This window comes from Anomaloglossus baeobatrachus, chromosome 6, assembly GCF_048569485.1.
Source record: "Anomaloglossus baeobatrachus isolate aAnoBae1 chromosome 6, aAnoBae1.hap1, whole genome shotgun sequence".
Classification (NCBI taxonomy): domain Eukaryota; kingdom Metazoa; phylum Chordata; class Amphibia; order Anura; family Aromobatidae; genus Anomaloglossus; species Anomaloglossus baeobatrachus.
In genome coordinates this window covers 538,668,319-538,684,165 of record NC_134358.1, presented here as the reverse complement: position 1 = coordinate 538,684,165, position 15,847 = coordinate 538,668,319, and the positions used below count along the sequence as shown (strand labels likewise).

Here is a 15,847-nt window from a genome sequence, read left to right as displayed (position 1 = left end):
TCTAATGGTTGTGCCAATTGTGGGGTAGCTGAGGGCTGCTATTTTTAGGCTGGAGAGGGCCAAATAACCATGGACCTTTCCAGCCTGAGAATACCAGTCTGCAGCTGTCTGCTTTATCTATTTCAGTTATCAAAAATGGGCAGGAGCACACATCGTTTCTTTGATTATTTATATAAATATTTTTTAAAAAAAAAATACAATATTTCGGACCTCTGTTTTTGATAATGAGCCATGATAAAGCACACAACTCGGGGCTGCAGCCCGCAGCTGTCTACCTGTGCTGGTTATCACAAACTGGTGGGGGATCGCACGTTAAAGTGGCATAATGCTCTAACAACATTGTTCCCAGAAGCGACTTGTGTTTCAGAGATGCATGAAGGCATCTTCTACATGCTGTTCCCATTGAATTTCAGCACATTTACATCCATTTCAGCCTTTTTATAGCCCTGTCAGACATCCTCGGAAGGTCCGATGGAAAATTATTCAAGTTTCCCATTGACTTGCATAAGATTCGTTATTCGTGATGAATACACGAATAGTACGAAATGTTTGAGACTAATAATTCGAGCTCGAATATTTTAGTATTTGCCCATAACTACTCCTATGTTTACATATAACTCGGTGTGTTAAGATGTTTTTGACTTCAGTAAATGTGACCTCTTAATTCTGCAAATTCAACAAATGACCATTTTCAGTTCTTTACAACTTATAAAATGTTTGGAAATTCTGTTGTGCATAATAATGTTGAACAGTGCATTTTGAGGTTTTTTTTATTTAGTATTGATAAGAATAATATCATTGGTAGGGTTGTCCAATAAAATTTGATACTCTTAAGCGGGCTTTACACGCTACGACATCGCTAATGCGGAGTCGTTGGGGTCACGGAATTCGTGACACACATCTGGCCGCATTAGCGATGCCGTTGCGTGTGACACCGATAAGCGATTTTGCATCGTTGCAAAAACGTGCAAAATCGCTAATCGGCGACATGGGGGTCCATTCTCAAATCTCGTTACTGCAGCAGTAACGAGGTTGTTCCTCGTTCCTGCGGCAGCACACATCGCTGCGTGTGACGCCGCAGGAACGAGGAAGCTCCCCTTACCTGCCTCCCGGCCGCTATGAGGAAGGAAGGAGGTGGGCGGGATGTTACGTCCCGCTCAGCTCCGCCCCTCCGCTGCTATTGGGCGGCGGTTCAGTGACGTCGCTGTGACGCCGCACGGACCGCCCCCTTAGAAAGGAGGCGGTTCGCCCGTCACAGCGACGTCGCCGGACAGGTATGTATGTGTGACGGCTGTTGTGCGACACGGGCAGCGATTTGCCCGTGTCGCGCAACAGATGGGGGCGGGTACCCACACTAGCGATATCGGGACCGATATCGCAGTGTGTAAAGTAGCCTTAATGGTTGATGATTTGAACATTATTCTGAATCATTTGCCTAAATCATTTAGGAAAATCAGAGCAAAATAGCATATATCCCAAAAAATCATATTAATGGGTCATTTTTACAACACATTGAACACAGTGAAATTAAAGCCCAACACCAGAGGCTGAATTGCATTTTTTTTTACCATTTCACTGCACTATTTTCCAGTACATTGTATGGCAAAATAAATAGGGTCATTCAAAACTACAACTCGTAGTCATATGGCTGTGTCAATTGCAAAAAAGATAAAATAGTTATGCATCTTGGAAGGGAAAGAAAAATATAAAAATAATTGAAAGTAATAAAAATTGCAAAATATTTAAAGGGATCTAAACACCAGGATTTTGATATACAGTTAGGTCCAGAAATATTTGGACAGTGACACAAGTTTTGTTATTTTAGCTGTTTACAAAAACATGTTCAGAAATACAATTATATATATAATATGGGCTGAAAGTGCACACTCCCAGCTGCAATATGAGAGTTTTCACATCCAAATCGGAGAAAAGGTTTAGGAATCATAGCTCTGTAATGCATAGCCTCCTCTTTTTCAAGGGACCAAAAGTAATTGGACAAGGGACTCTAAGGGCTGCAATTAACTCTGAAGGCGTCTCCCTCGTTAACCTGTAATCAATGAAGTAGTTAAAAGGTCTGGGGTTGATTACAGGTGTGTGGTTTTGCATTTGGAAGCTGTTGCTGTGACCAGACAACATGCGGTCTAAGGAACTCTCAATTGAGGTGAAGCAGAACATCCTGAGGCTGAAAAAAAAAGAAAAAATCCATCAGAGAGATAGCAGACATGCTTGGAGTAGCAAAATCAACAGTCGGGTACATTCTGAGAAAAAAGGAATTGACTGGTGAGCTTGGGAACTCAAAAAGGCCTGGGCGTCCACAGACGACAACAGTGGTGGATGATCGCCGCATACTTTCTTTGGTGAAGAAGAACCCATTCACAACATCAACTGAAGTCCAGAACACTCTCAGTGAAGTAGGTGTATCTGTCTCTAAGTCAACAGTAAAGAGAAGACTCCATGAAAGTAAATACAAAGGGTTCACATCTAGATGCAAACCATTCATCAATTCCAAAAATAGACAGGCCAGAGTTAAATATGCTGAAAAACACCTCGTGAAGCCAGCTCAGTTCTGGAAAAGTATTCTATGGACAGATGAGACAAAGATCAACCTGTACCAGAATGATGGGAAGAAAAAAGTTTGGAGAAGAAAGGGAACGGCACATGATCCAAGGCACACCACATCCTCTGTAAAACATGGTGGAGGCAACGTGATGGCATGGGCATGCATGGCTTTCAATGGCACTGGGTCACTTGTGTTTATTGATGACATAACAGCAGACAAGAGTAGCCGGATGAATTCTGAAGTGTACCGGGATATACTTTCAGCCCAGATTCAGCCAAATGCCGCAAAGTTGATCGGACGGCGCTTCATAGTACAGATGGACAATGACCCCAAGCATACAGCCAAAGCTACCCAGGAGTTCATGAGTGCAAAAAAGTGGAACATTCTGCAATGGCCAAGTCAATCACCAGATCTTAACCCAATTGAGCATGCATTTCACTTGCTCAAATCCAGACTTAAGACGGAAAGACCCACAAACAAGCAAGACCTGAAGGCTGCGGCTGTAAAGGCCTGGCAAAGCATTAAGAAGGAGAAAACCCAGCGTTTGGTGATGTCTATGGGTTCCAGACTTAAGGCAGTGATTGCCTCCAAAGGATTCGCAACAAAATATTGAAAATAAAAATATTTTGTTTGGGTTTGGTTTATTTGTCCAATTACTTTTGACCTCCTAAAATGTGGAGTGTTTGTAAAGAAATGTGTACAATTCCTACAATTTCTATCAGATATTTTTGTTCAAACCTTCAAATTAAACGTTACAATCTGCACTTGAATTCTGTTGTAGAGGTTTCATTTCAAATCCAATGTGGTGGCATGCAGAGCCCAACTCGCGAAAATTGTGTCACTGTCCAAATATTTCTGGACCTAACTGTATAAAGTAAAAGCAGTGTCATACTGGCACTAAGATGCTGAATCCAGGCATACCTTTTGTAGAAAGATCGGATGCTTGGTTGCTGAAATATCTTTAATCCAAGGTTCAGAAATGCACTGCACTTTGATTGACGTGTGCAGTGGTGCGGGCCTTTGTGGTGTGGATCGGGACCTCGGTGTATATTTCTCCTCCAGCATCCTCCTTCCTTGCCCCCTTTTCTTTATTTAAATAATGTGTTGTCATTGCTGCTGTTAACAGCGCGTGCGCATTGCTACAGTGATTATGAGTTGATTAAAACCGGAGATCACGGTACGTACTTGTGCGGACTCCGGCGCCATTTTGTTGAATACACTGTGGTGAAGACTATGAGCAGCAGGTGCACATGGGCAGATGTAAAAAAGAAAATCTGGGTAAACGCTGATGCCGCTTATAGTCTTCTTCGCACTGTCTTCAATAAAATGGCACCGGAGATTGCGTGCACAAATGCGCGTACTCCGGCGCCATTTTAATGAAGACATAATTACTGTGGCAATGCACATGAGCCACCAACAGCAGCAATGGCACAATATTTAAATAAGAAAAGTGTGCATGCCATCGAGGACGCTGGAGGAGGAATATACACCAAGGACCCAACCGACAAAGGCCCGCACCCAGTGTTGGACTGGTTACCGGAGGAATCTCCAGTAATAGCAGGCATGGCCGCGGTTACCTGCACTGAACTCTGGAGCTCTCATCTGAGCTCCGGAGTGCAGTCTAGATTGAGCTCGGGGTTTGCAGGACTGAACTGCGGGCGCCGAATGATTCCACGTCGATTGCGGTTCAGTTCATGTCACAGCTGTGGACAGGCCGAGCTGAATTCCAGAGGTCAGGTGACTGCTCCGGAGTTGAGCCAGGCCTGTCCGCCGCTGCCATGAACTAAACCGCAATCGCCGGAGATTTCTCCAGTAACCAATCCGACATTGACCTCACCGCTGCACACACCAATCATTTCTGCAAGTTTGATTACTAATATTTCAGCAAACAAGGAGCCGATCTTTCAACAAAAGGTATGACTGGATTCAGCATCCTAGTGCCAGTATGACACTGTCTTTACTTTACATAGCAAAATCCTGGTGGTTGATCCCTTTAAGGGGTTAATATACAGTAATATAGGACTAAGCGCCTATATTCTGTATGAAATTCAGTGCAATGGGTTTTAGTCCTAATTGAACAAATGCTTCTTGGCCTTGGATCTTGGCAGAGACCTGAACATGTGTGGGAAACGGGATGGCAGCCGATCCGCCTCCTCCTGATTCCATCACTCCTGTTAACCCTTTGTGCTGGGATATCAAATGACCATCCAGCAAGTAACATCTGTTCCCTTCAGGTAATATAATGCCTCGTTCATACATTGCATTGCCCTCTAACAAGAGGATAAGTAAATGCCCTGCGCAGGAATATGTCATGTTGCCTAGCAACAAACATATAGAAATCCCATTACATGCTTTTGGCCTAATTTTCCGATTGCTGAACTTTTTCCAGGGTCTTAGTGAAATGAAAAAACAAAATCGCTTTTTATTCAAGACCTGGCAGGATGGCAAATAAAATAATAGAATCCATATATCCTTCATGACTACATGACCGCAGGGAACGGGAACACTCATTCCTGGAAGCCGGTGGTCGAGGCTGGCACTCGCTCAGAGCAGGGGTCCAGCACAAAGGCCCCTCAGAGGGATTGTAATGTAGATGCCAAATGCCACACAACAATATCACTCTGGCATTTCATCGCCATGTTTACTGCCTTACAATCCTAGCGAAATGATTCTTACAAACTATTTTATTTGTTTGTTCTAAGCTTTGTATGACCAAGAGTTTACCGCCAAAAAGAACAAATTTAGCTATTAATTCTACTACTCTTTTATGTCTCAAAATTAGAGAATGAAAACAGGGCCTCATTTATTAAAATGGTGGTTGTTGTCCGTAGCAACCAATCAGAGCTCAGCTTTCATAGTTTAAGCAGCACTGGTAAGATGAAAGCTCCGTTGTGATTGGTTGCTGTGGGCAACAATGATAGCTTATGCCTTAAAACAGCCTCAGACTTTTGTAGGTTTTCTGCAGGGCTGGATCCACATTGGTGGTGGAGGGGGGAAGGTCCGTGAACAAACAATTTCATGGTGACCCCCTCCTCATTAAAAGTTTCATAGATAACTGAATACAACATTAGCTAATTGATGCCAGATCCTACTCATGTCATAAATCCGGTAAATGAATCTGTCATTATTGAATACATGCTTTAGACCTGAAGAGACTGACGTACTCATCTTGAAAATCCACATAAAAATGGCTGCATAATCCTTTTTTTTTCTTTTTTTTTTTAATGCCTTTGCTTGATATTAAATTGAGAATGGAGTCATAAAATGCTCATCTTAATAGCAAGATTATACAGCCATGGATTTTCAAAGGAAGTACACCAGCCTCATCAAGTCTAAGGGGCACTTTGCACACTGCGACATCGCAGGTGCGATGTCGGTGGGGTCAAATTGAAAATGACGCACTTCCGGCATCGCATGCGACATCGCAGTGTGTAAAGGCTGGATGATACGATTAACGAGCGCAAAAGCGTCGTAATCGTATCATCGGTACAGCGTCGGCGTAATTCATAATTACGCTGACGCAATGGTCCGATGTTGTTCCTCGCTCCTGCGGCAGCACACATCGCTGTGTGTGAAGTCGCAGGAGCGAGGAACGTCTCCTACCGGCCTCACTGCGGCTTCCGTAGGATATGCGGAAGGGAGAAGGTGGGCAGGATGTTTACATCCTGCTCATCTCCGCTCCTCCGCTCTGATTGGCCGCCTGCCGTGTGACGTCGCAGTGACGCCGCACGACCCGCCCCCTTAACAAGGAGGCGGGTCGCCGGCCACAGGGACGTCGCATGGCAGGTGAGTGTGTGTGTGAAGCTGGCGTAGCGATAACTTTCGCTACGCCAGCTATCACCACATATCGCTGCTGCGACGGGGGCGGGGACTATCGCACTCGGCATCGCAGCATCGGCCTGCGATGTCGTAGTGTGCAAAGCCCGCCTAAGGGTACTTTCACACTTGCGTTTATTTCCTTCCATTACAATCCGCCCTTTTGGAAAACAGCGGAATCCGTTAACGGATTCCGCTGTTTCCCATAGACTTGTATGGGTGACGGATTGTACCAAAAGGACCTGCGTTGCTTCCGCTGGGCGACGCTCCGTTGCTTCCGCCCAGCGGGAGCAACGCAGCATGTAACGTTATTTTGAGCAGCGGAATCCTCTGGATTCCACTGCGCATGCTCTTTTTTTTTTTTTTTCTTTTTTAAATCAAACTTTATTTTGGCTCGCGGTGGCCGAACGTTCAGCTGAGCGCCCGGCAGTCGGCAAGCGACAGCGCTCAGCTGAGCGACCGGCCACCGGCATGCCCGGGCGCCGGCAAGTGACAGCGCTCAGCTGATGACCCGGCGGCCGGCTGCAGGGAGCGATCAGCTGATCACCCGGCGGCCGGCTGCAGGGAGCGATCAGCTGATCACCCGCCGGCCGGCTGCAGGGAGCGATCAGCTGATCACCCGCCGGCCGGCTGCAGGGAGCGATCAGCTGATTACCCGGCGGCCGGCTGCAGGGAGCGATCAGCTGATCACCCGGCGGCCGGCTACTGGGAGCGATCAGCTGATCGTTTACAATAGTCTGCCGCTGGTAATAAAACTGTAAAAAAAAAAAAAAAAAAAATCAAAACGAATTGCGTTGTTTTGCAGCATCCGTTGCATCCGTTGTGCCACTATATGCAACACATCCGTTGCATCCGTTACACAACGCAATGCAACGGATACCGTTCAACGCAAGTGTGAAAGTACCCTAAGACATTTATTTAATAGTGCATACAGGTTACATTGTGAAATCTGGCGACAGCCACGTGTAGGACAGTGAGGAGAAAGTGATGGAGGAAGAGGATGACTGATCACAGACAAGACTTATTTATACCAAGGAAAAGGAGACAAATTCCTGGGACATTTCTTAATTATTTCTGCATTTTCTTACCATTAGCCATGCTATAGACCCCTTCAATCCAGAGGACAGGACGTACGAGTGTGAACTAATGCAACCATAAAACATACAAGGGGAAAAAGTACCAGGTGCAATTACATCCATGGGCCGGATTCATCATTTGGATAGTTTTCTAAGTTACTTTTCCCTTTTTTGTCTTGTGGTATTTCTTGACATTTTTTGCACCAAATATTTTAAAGTGGTGCATGTTGTTCATGAATTTTGTGCAAAATGAAAAATGTTCTTTTCTTTGACTTTAACCTGTTTTGCTATTTTACAGTGCAAAAAAAAACAAAAATGAAAATAGTTTTTTTTCTTAAAAAGTCACAATTGATGAATCAACCGATTGCATCTGGAAATCCCCATCCATGATAATGAATATAAAACACAGGCAAATGTAGACATTAGACTATAAAAAGGGCAAAATTTTAAAAAATAAGGCACAAATGACAAATAAGTGATAATGTCATGATTCTCTTGTGGCTCTGCTCTTTGCAAAGCCAGTGTGTCCTGTGTGTTTTCTTGTTGTCTGTATTCTCCGGGTCTGTGCCTGATGGGAGGCGACTATTCGGTTGTGCCTCGTTCCGGGGGATCGCTCTGCCTTATCTTGGAGCAGTTTTACCCGGAACACCACCAGTGATAGTTCCTGCTCTGCAGTGTATGCTTCTGTTTCCCGTGAGTTGTTCTGATCTTGTACTGTTACCTAGTTTCCCCATTCCCTGTTCCTGCTTCCCTACCTTGTCTCTACTCCCTGCCTACCTGACCTCTGACTTGTTTTGTGACCCCGACTCCACTTTGTCCTCTATATTTACGTGTCCTCCTGGCTCCTGACCCCAGCTTGTACTCTGACCATGGCTCTGATGCTACTTCCTGGCATACCGACCACCGACTTGGACGTGACCTCGGCTTCGCTTGCTCCTCTGTATTGACGTGACCTCCCAGCTTCTGACTCTCAGCTTGATCGACTACTCTTTAGACCGTCCCCACTTGGGTACTGGTGACGCCCAATGGGCTTGCGCCTCACTACACCTCGGTGCTTGACTTCATTCTAGTGTACCCGTGCCCCCTGTTGGTTAGCGTCACAGATAAATATCAAAAACTAGAAAAAAACATTAAATTGTGAATCAAGTCCTATTCTTAATAGACCCCAAACCTTTTATCCCCCACAGTTGTGGTTTTCGACAAGGTCACAATCTTTTTTACAAAACAGATTACCGTAATTGCTTAAAACATTCCAGTGCTGTGTATTTAGGGTACTTAGGTAAGATTTATACCTGTTGTTAGCAGAACTTACCCATGGATGCATTGAGGGACACATAGTTAGCTGAAAATCCTTCCACAGCTGTGCTTGAATCAGTAACGAGCAATACAGCCATGGTGCGGTCACTGCTGGTTATTGATGGAGGAATGGAGCTTCCACAGTATCTGTAGGATAATTTACAAATCACTTGAGTTATTACGTTCCTATCATTTTTGCGTGTTTATCACACCCTAAGTCATTTCTGACCAATGTGGCCTCATTTATTTACTTTTTTTGGGCCAAGATTCACACCAAAGTTAAAGGGGTATTCTCATCTCCCAATATGTAGCTGGTGTAAAAATAGCAAATACCTCCATTTAGAAATGTAGTATAATTCTCCTGATTAGCTATGTCTCTTACCTCATGTGCCGTGCATTGCAGCTTAGTTATCAATGGTTACAACCACTTACAGTGCTGGTCAAAAGTATTGGCACCCCTGCAATTCTGTCAGATAATACTCAGTTTCTTCTTGAAAATGATTGCAATCACACATTCTTTGGTATTATCTTCATTTATTTTGCTTGCAATGAAAAAACACAAAAGAGAATGAAACAAAAATCAAATCATTGATCATTTCACACAAAACTCCAAAAATGGGCCAGACAAAAGTATTGGCACCCTTAGCCTAATACTTGGTTGCACAACCTTTAGCCAAAATAACTGCGAACAACCGCTTCCGGTAACCATCAATGAGTTTCTTACAATGCTCTGCTGGAATTTTAGACCATTCTTCTTTGGTAAACTGCTCCAGGTCCCTGAGATTTGGAGGGGGCCTTCTCCAAACTGCCATTTTGAGATCTCTCCACAGGGGTTCTATGGGATTCAGGTTTGGACTCATTGCTGGCCACTTTAGTAGTCTCCAGTGCTTTCTCTCAAACCATTTTCTAGTGCTTTTTGAAGTGTGTTTTGGGTCATTGTCCTGCTGGAAGACCCATGACCTCTGAGGGAGACCCAGCTTTCTCACACTGGGCTCTATATTATGCTGCAAAATTTGTTGTTAGTCTTCAGACTTCATAATGCCATGCACACGGTCAAGCAGTCCAGTGCCAGAGGCAGCAAAGCAACCCCAAAACATCAGGGAACCTCCGCCATGTTTGACTGTAGGGACCGTGTTCTTTTCTTTTTTTTTTCCTGTAAACTCTATGTTGATGGCTTTTCCCAAAAAGCTCTACTTTTGTCTCATCTGACCAGAGAACATTCTTCCAAAACGTTTTAGGCTTTCTCAGGTAAGTTTTGGCAAACTCCAGCCTGGCTTTTTTTATGTCTCGGGGTAAGAAGTGGGGTCTTCCTGGGTATCCTACCATACAGTCCCTTTTCATTCAGACGCCGACGGATAGTACGGGTTGACACTGTTGTACCCTCGGACTGCAGGGCAGCATGAACTTGTTTGGATGTTAGTCGAGGTTCTTTATCCACCATCGGCACAATCTTGCGTTGAAATCTCTCGACAATTTTTCTTTTCCTTCCACATCTAGGGAGGTTAGCCACAGTGCCGTGAGCTTTAAACATCTTGATGGCACTGCGCATCGTAGACACAGGAACTTTCAGGTCTTTGGAGATGGACTTGTAGCCTTGAGATTGCTCATGCTTCCTCACAATTTGGATTGTCAAGTCCTCAGACAGTTCTTTGGTCTTCTTTCTTTTCTCCATGCTCAATGTGGTGCACACAAGGACACAGGACAGAGGTTGAGTCAACTTTAATCCATGTCAACTGGCTGCAAGTGTGATTTAGTTATTGCCAACACCTGTTAGGTGCCACAGGTAAGTTACAGGTGCTGTTAATTACACAAATTAGAGAAGCACCACAGGATTTTTCAAACAGTGCCAATACTTTTGTCCACCCCCTTTTTATGTTTGGTGTGGAATTATATCCAATTTGGCTTTTTGACATTTTTTTTTTCTTTTTTCATTGAAGACAAATTAAATGAAGATAATAATACCAAAGAATTCGTGATTGCAATCATTTTCAGGAAGAAACTGAGTATTATCTGACAGAATTGCATGGGTGCCAATACTTTTGGCCAACACTGTATATAGTGAGTTACTCATGGTCATAACCATGGATACCTAAGCTACTGTAATGCCCTGCACATGAGGTAAGCAACATAGCTAATCGGAACTATACTATATTTCTAATTAGAGGTATTTGCTAATATTATTATTATTATTATTATTACTATTATTACACCTACTACACATTGGGATAGGATCTTGGAGATGGGAATACCCCTTCAAGTTTATAGCACAAGATGGCAGACTTGGTAGCGATGTGGAACTGTTGGGTGTTTATCATGAAAACCTTGTCAAACACTGAATCGATGTTTGACTGGTTATGGCAGTTGATAAGAGCAATTCAACAAATTACCTTCTTTTGGGTAGAGTACCCCCACTAAAAAATGTGCTGCAATTGTTCAAATCTGATCAATTTCTACATTACACTTCAGGGTAGATGAAGGACATACACTGGAGATCAAAATTAGAGAACACACAATTTCCTAAATGTTGCGGTCATTGTGTCGTCCTATGTGATTATACCCTAACATGAGGAAACTCGCAGTATTTTACGCTTATCTCATAAACTGAATTTATTGTAAAGCACATAATAAAAATGTAACTGAGATAAATGAAAAAGAACATGGATCAAAATTAGAGAACACTTTCAGATCCCTGCAAGTTATTGGTGTTAATCTGGCACATGGTGCTAAATTTCCTTAATTATCTGACAAACCCTATGTAACTGGCAGCCTAACTTTCCAGTTTGACTTCGCAAAAATGGTGTATCGTTCCAAAGTGACTGAAATCCTCCGGCAGCAGGTTGTCCAGATAAAGGCCAAAGGAGTAACCCTATCAGCCATAGCAAGAGAATTTGGTCATTCAAAGTCTGTAATTTAAAGAATATTGCATCTTTAAAACATCACAAACTTTTTCAAGTTCTCCAAGAAGGCTGGTCACCCTCGCAAGACCAATGAGGACAGGGTAATTTGGAGAATCTCCTTTGGTAATCAACACTGCAGCTGGAATTGCTCGGCACTTCAGCACTGAACAGGGTAAGGATCTGTCTTGTCATACAGTGTCACGACGTTTAAGAGCATTTGGACTGAAAGCCCACTCTGCCGTTTTTATACGTAGCGGAATCATGGACATATGTAGACACATTAAAATCAATGAGTCTGAGCACACATCAGTGATTTCTCAGGGACCGCATGTCCGTGTGTTCCGCACGGAGATAAGTCCGTTTTTCTCCTGCCCCAGTGATGTCAGACAGACCATAAAATAGTGTGATCCGTGTGACACGCACTGGAGAAAACACGTGTCTGTGAAATAAAGTGATTTTCTATAATCCCTTGTCTCCAGCGATGCTGTCTACATCGCTGTTGTTGCTTCCAGGCCCGCTCATTATGCTCATGAATATTCACTGCACCGCAGACCCAGAAGCAGCAGCGCGGGAGACATCAGCCCCAGGGACATCAGCGAAAGGGACAGGTGAGTATAATTGCATGATCTCCATGTGCTATCATGGAAAGCACACGGTGAACATACGTGTTCCAAAATCACGGCACATGGAGGGCTATACGCACCTTCAACACATCATTGAAAAATGTGTGTGTTTTTCACTGACGGGTGAAAGAGGCCTTAGAGAGGGGAGTCCTATGTTGGTTCCCAGGAAATATAAGTAATGAGTTATCAGCAAGGCAGACTGGACCCCCTCTCTCCAAGAGCCCCATAGCAACTAATCTGTATGTGAAACAGCATAGTGATGAGACATGTCAGATTACCTTCCAATCTTGGTGTTTGTCGCATTATCATATATTTCCAAATAATCGTATTGACATGAATGGGAATGTTCAAGATTGAATGTTGAAAAGGTTAGGCGGATTAAATTTCCAGGAGGTACTGAGATGATCCACATGCAATTAACACCATGTGGGTACACATTGGGGTAGCCTGGGCTATTAATGGCGCCCTCTGGAGTGGTCATTGTTCCTCCACAACCTGTCAAAAAAAGACAAGATTCAGACTAAAAAATAACATTACATCTTGGTGGAACATTCCTATTGATATGTCATATTAGAGCATAGTGATGTTGTAGATGGGGGGGCACTGCTTTGTACCCCCTCTATATGCCAGAATGGAGAATCACTCAGAAAGAAAGGCTCCCGTTCTAGTAGACCCCACACCTCTATAGATTATAGGGACAGCAAATAATTTAATGGGTTATTCTTAAAAAAAAAAAAAAAAATATATCCCCTATCCATAGGGAATCAATAATGGTATTCAGCTTTCTTCGGCAGTGCCATAAACAATGAAGGCCGAGCATGCGCACTTGTGCTCCATTCAAGTTGAAGCTGTAGATTTCCCTTCTTGGGGGTTCCAGAGATCCAATCAAGGGATCTTTAGCAGTCCCAGTGGTTAGATTGCCAGTGATCACAATGTTATACACCATCCTATAGTTGGCATGTGATAGACTACTTGTTCCTTTAGTGACCACTGAATGGGAGAAGTACGGATGGATGAAGTAACTTCCAGCAACAATCACTGCTGATCACTAATGGTTTCACAAATCAAATCCACCATGATCAGTTCATTATTTTTAGCAGTTCTCAGCCATCTCACCAAATCAGGAAGTGGGAAGTTTTACGCAATTTTCGCCGAACGTCATGGTGTCATCAGACGCTGTTCACATTGCAAACTCTGACACTCTGCCCGATGGTCTCTCTGCTGTTTCTGATCTGCATAGGCATACCCGGGCATCAACCAACTGTGTGCTTTGTCATAGACAGGCTAACAAGAGTTAACCTCTCCTAGTGTAGTGTCGGCATCCCTGAGGGGACATTGACTTACTCACTGCCCCAGCCGGGTCCTGTTCTCCCCTTCTGCCGCACGGCCTTCCACGTGATCTCTTGCCTTCTGCCACTCCCAGGGTCTGTACATGCCACACAGGGTTCCCGGGAGGGAACCTAAGATGTGAGCACGCACAACAGCCCTCCTCTTAAAGATCCAGCACTCCATTTCTCGGAAAGGCCTATCAGCCTGTGGCCGAGAGGCACTGAGTATTTAAGGCATCCTCCCATTAGGGGGAGGTGCCTGCACAATGTCCCCAGTTAGTCAGTGTCCTATCTGTCTAGCTAGTTGTCAGGTCTCGTTACCCCTGTGTCAGTCACCTGTACTTGAGTCTGCCTTCCCATATCTATCTGTCCCTGCTGTGCCCACCATTCCTGTCTGTCCATCACCTGGGGGTCAGCTGCCACAGTCCCGGTCACTGCCCTGGGAGTGGTACCTGGCGTCTGCCTCACTGTGGGCGCTGAGCTAAGCCCCTCCCACTAAAGGATAAGCAAGGGTCCCACCTATAGTTTAGTGGGATCACTAATACTGCTCGCTGCCTCTACAACGGGCTCGAGCTTACTTGTTAGGATTCCGGGATCACATGTTGTAAGGAAGCCTATCACATCTGTTCCTCTCATACTTACGTTGGAGGAGATCTTCCACCCACGCCGACTATGGTTTCTATTATCTTGGTCTGCGTGCTGTGGTATCCCAGATTTGCTGAAAAATGTGTTGTTTTATTCTTGGAATTGTTGTGGAGTTTACCCATAGTCTTGTGGTTTCCACCCTGCTCTTGTTTTCTGCCTAATCTCTTATTGCCTTATACCTCTGTGTGTGCTTGCTGTGTGACAAAGTTTTGGTTTCCCCTGTTTGTCTATTTCTGTGGGTTTAATCATACCCCTGGGGGAGGGGGTAGAGGATCAGGGCTGATCACAAGCAGGGCCAGAAAGGAGGGCCAGACATCCCTACCATTAGAGGTATCTCTGAGAATAGGGATAGTACATGGCTCCCCTAGTCTGAAGGTCAGCTTAGTACTCTGGTTTCCCGCTTTCCCCATAGTCCCACATGACAAATACAGACCATAACTCTGAATGCACTAATGTAATATAGCATAGTTACCTTCCGTCAAAGACTGATATGAAGCCATGAAACCACGATTAGTGCTGGAGGCGTCAGTGAGGAACTGCACATACAGGCTCCTCTGAGTGGAAAAAATAGTGGGGGGCACCTCTGAACCACAATATTCTCCAATGAGCGTCGACTCTGCAGAAGATCCATCTCTGACCTGTCAATAAAATGTTCACGTTTATTTATTATAATAAACCATACTTACTCATAGTGATGTTTTTTCTGGAGGGAAAAGAGACTGTCTGGTGTGTAAAACATACTTTCCCCTGCCATAATAAAGACTTATGTTATAAAACAGTATCCATCATTCTGGATGCTGAGCTATTATTCAGATTAGAGAATGGCGAGTAAGAAGGTCTATAGCTCTGGAAGACCAAGTATGTCCCTGAGTTACACGGACTGGACATTGATTTCAATGGTATCTCTGTAATGCTTCACTTGACCTGTGGTGGCACTGCAGGGAAATTAAACACTTGCTGACGGAACGGAACAGCATATATTCGGTTTATCGCCAGGAGGAATCTTCCATATTAAATTAAAGAGTACCAACCACCAGGATTTTCATATATAGACTAAAGCCAGTGCTATACTGGCACTATCATGGTGATTCTAAACATACTTTAGTTGTGAGATCGGATGTATACTTTCTGTAATACAGGCAACTAAAGTTTGTGAAATGCACTTTTATTTGATTGGCAGCAGCTGCAGAATATCTAATAGGTGGGTCTGGTTTTGCTAGTTATTCCCGCCCCTGTCTGCTGCCTGTCCTTCCTCCCCCTGTCTCTGTTATTATAGGGGGAGGAAGGGGGGAGGAAGGACAGTGGGGTGGAAGGACAGACATGGGTGGGAATAACTAGAAAAAACCCGACCCACCTATTAGATATTCTTTAGCTGCTGCCAATCAAATAACAGTGCATTTCACAAACTTTACTTGCCTGTATTTCAGAAAGTATACATCCGATCTCACAACTAAAGGCCCCGTCACACACAGAGATAAATCTTTGGCAGATCTGTGGTTGCAGTGAAATCATGGACATATTGTTCCATTTCTACACAGCCCAAACCTGGCACTGATTGTCCACAATTTCACTGCAACCACAGATCTGCCACAGATTTATCTGTGTG

The 15,847-nt window shown here is 44.2% G+C and overlaps 1 protein-coding gene across 2 annotated transcripts in view; it reads right to left on the bottom strand.

Annotated features, from left to right (window-relative positions):
- CUBN (cubilin) overlaps window positions 1–15,847 on the bottom strand; it is a 299,203-nt gene that overhangs the window by 220,467 nt on the left and 62,889 nt on the right. For both annotated transcript variants that reach the window (XM_075315595.1, XM_075315596.1), the window contains exons 20-22: window positions 14,714–14,879; window positions 12,547–12,763; window positions 8,765–8,895 (exon numbers count right to left, since the gene is read on the bottom strand). In XM_075315595.1, the coding sequence (XP_075171710.1) occupies window positions 8,765–8,895; window positions 12,547–12,763; window positions 14,714–14,879 (514 nt within the window). The remainder of the gene's footprint in view (window positions 1–8,764; window positions 8,896–12,546; window positions 12,764–14,713; window positions 14,880–15,847) is intronic.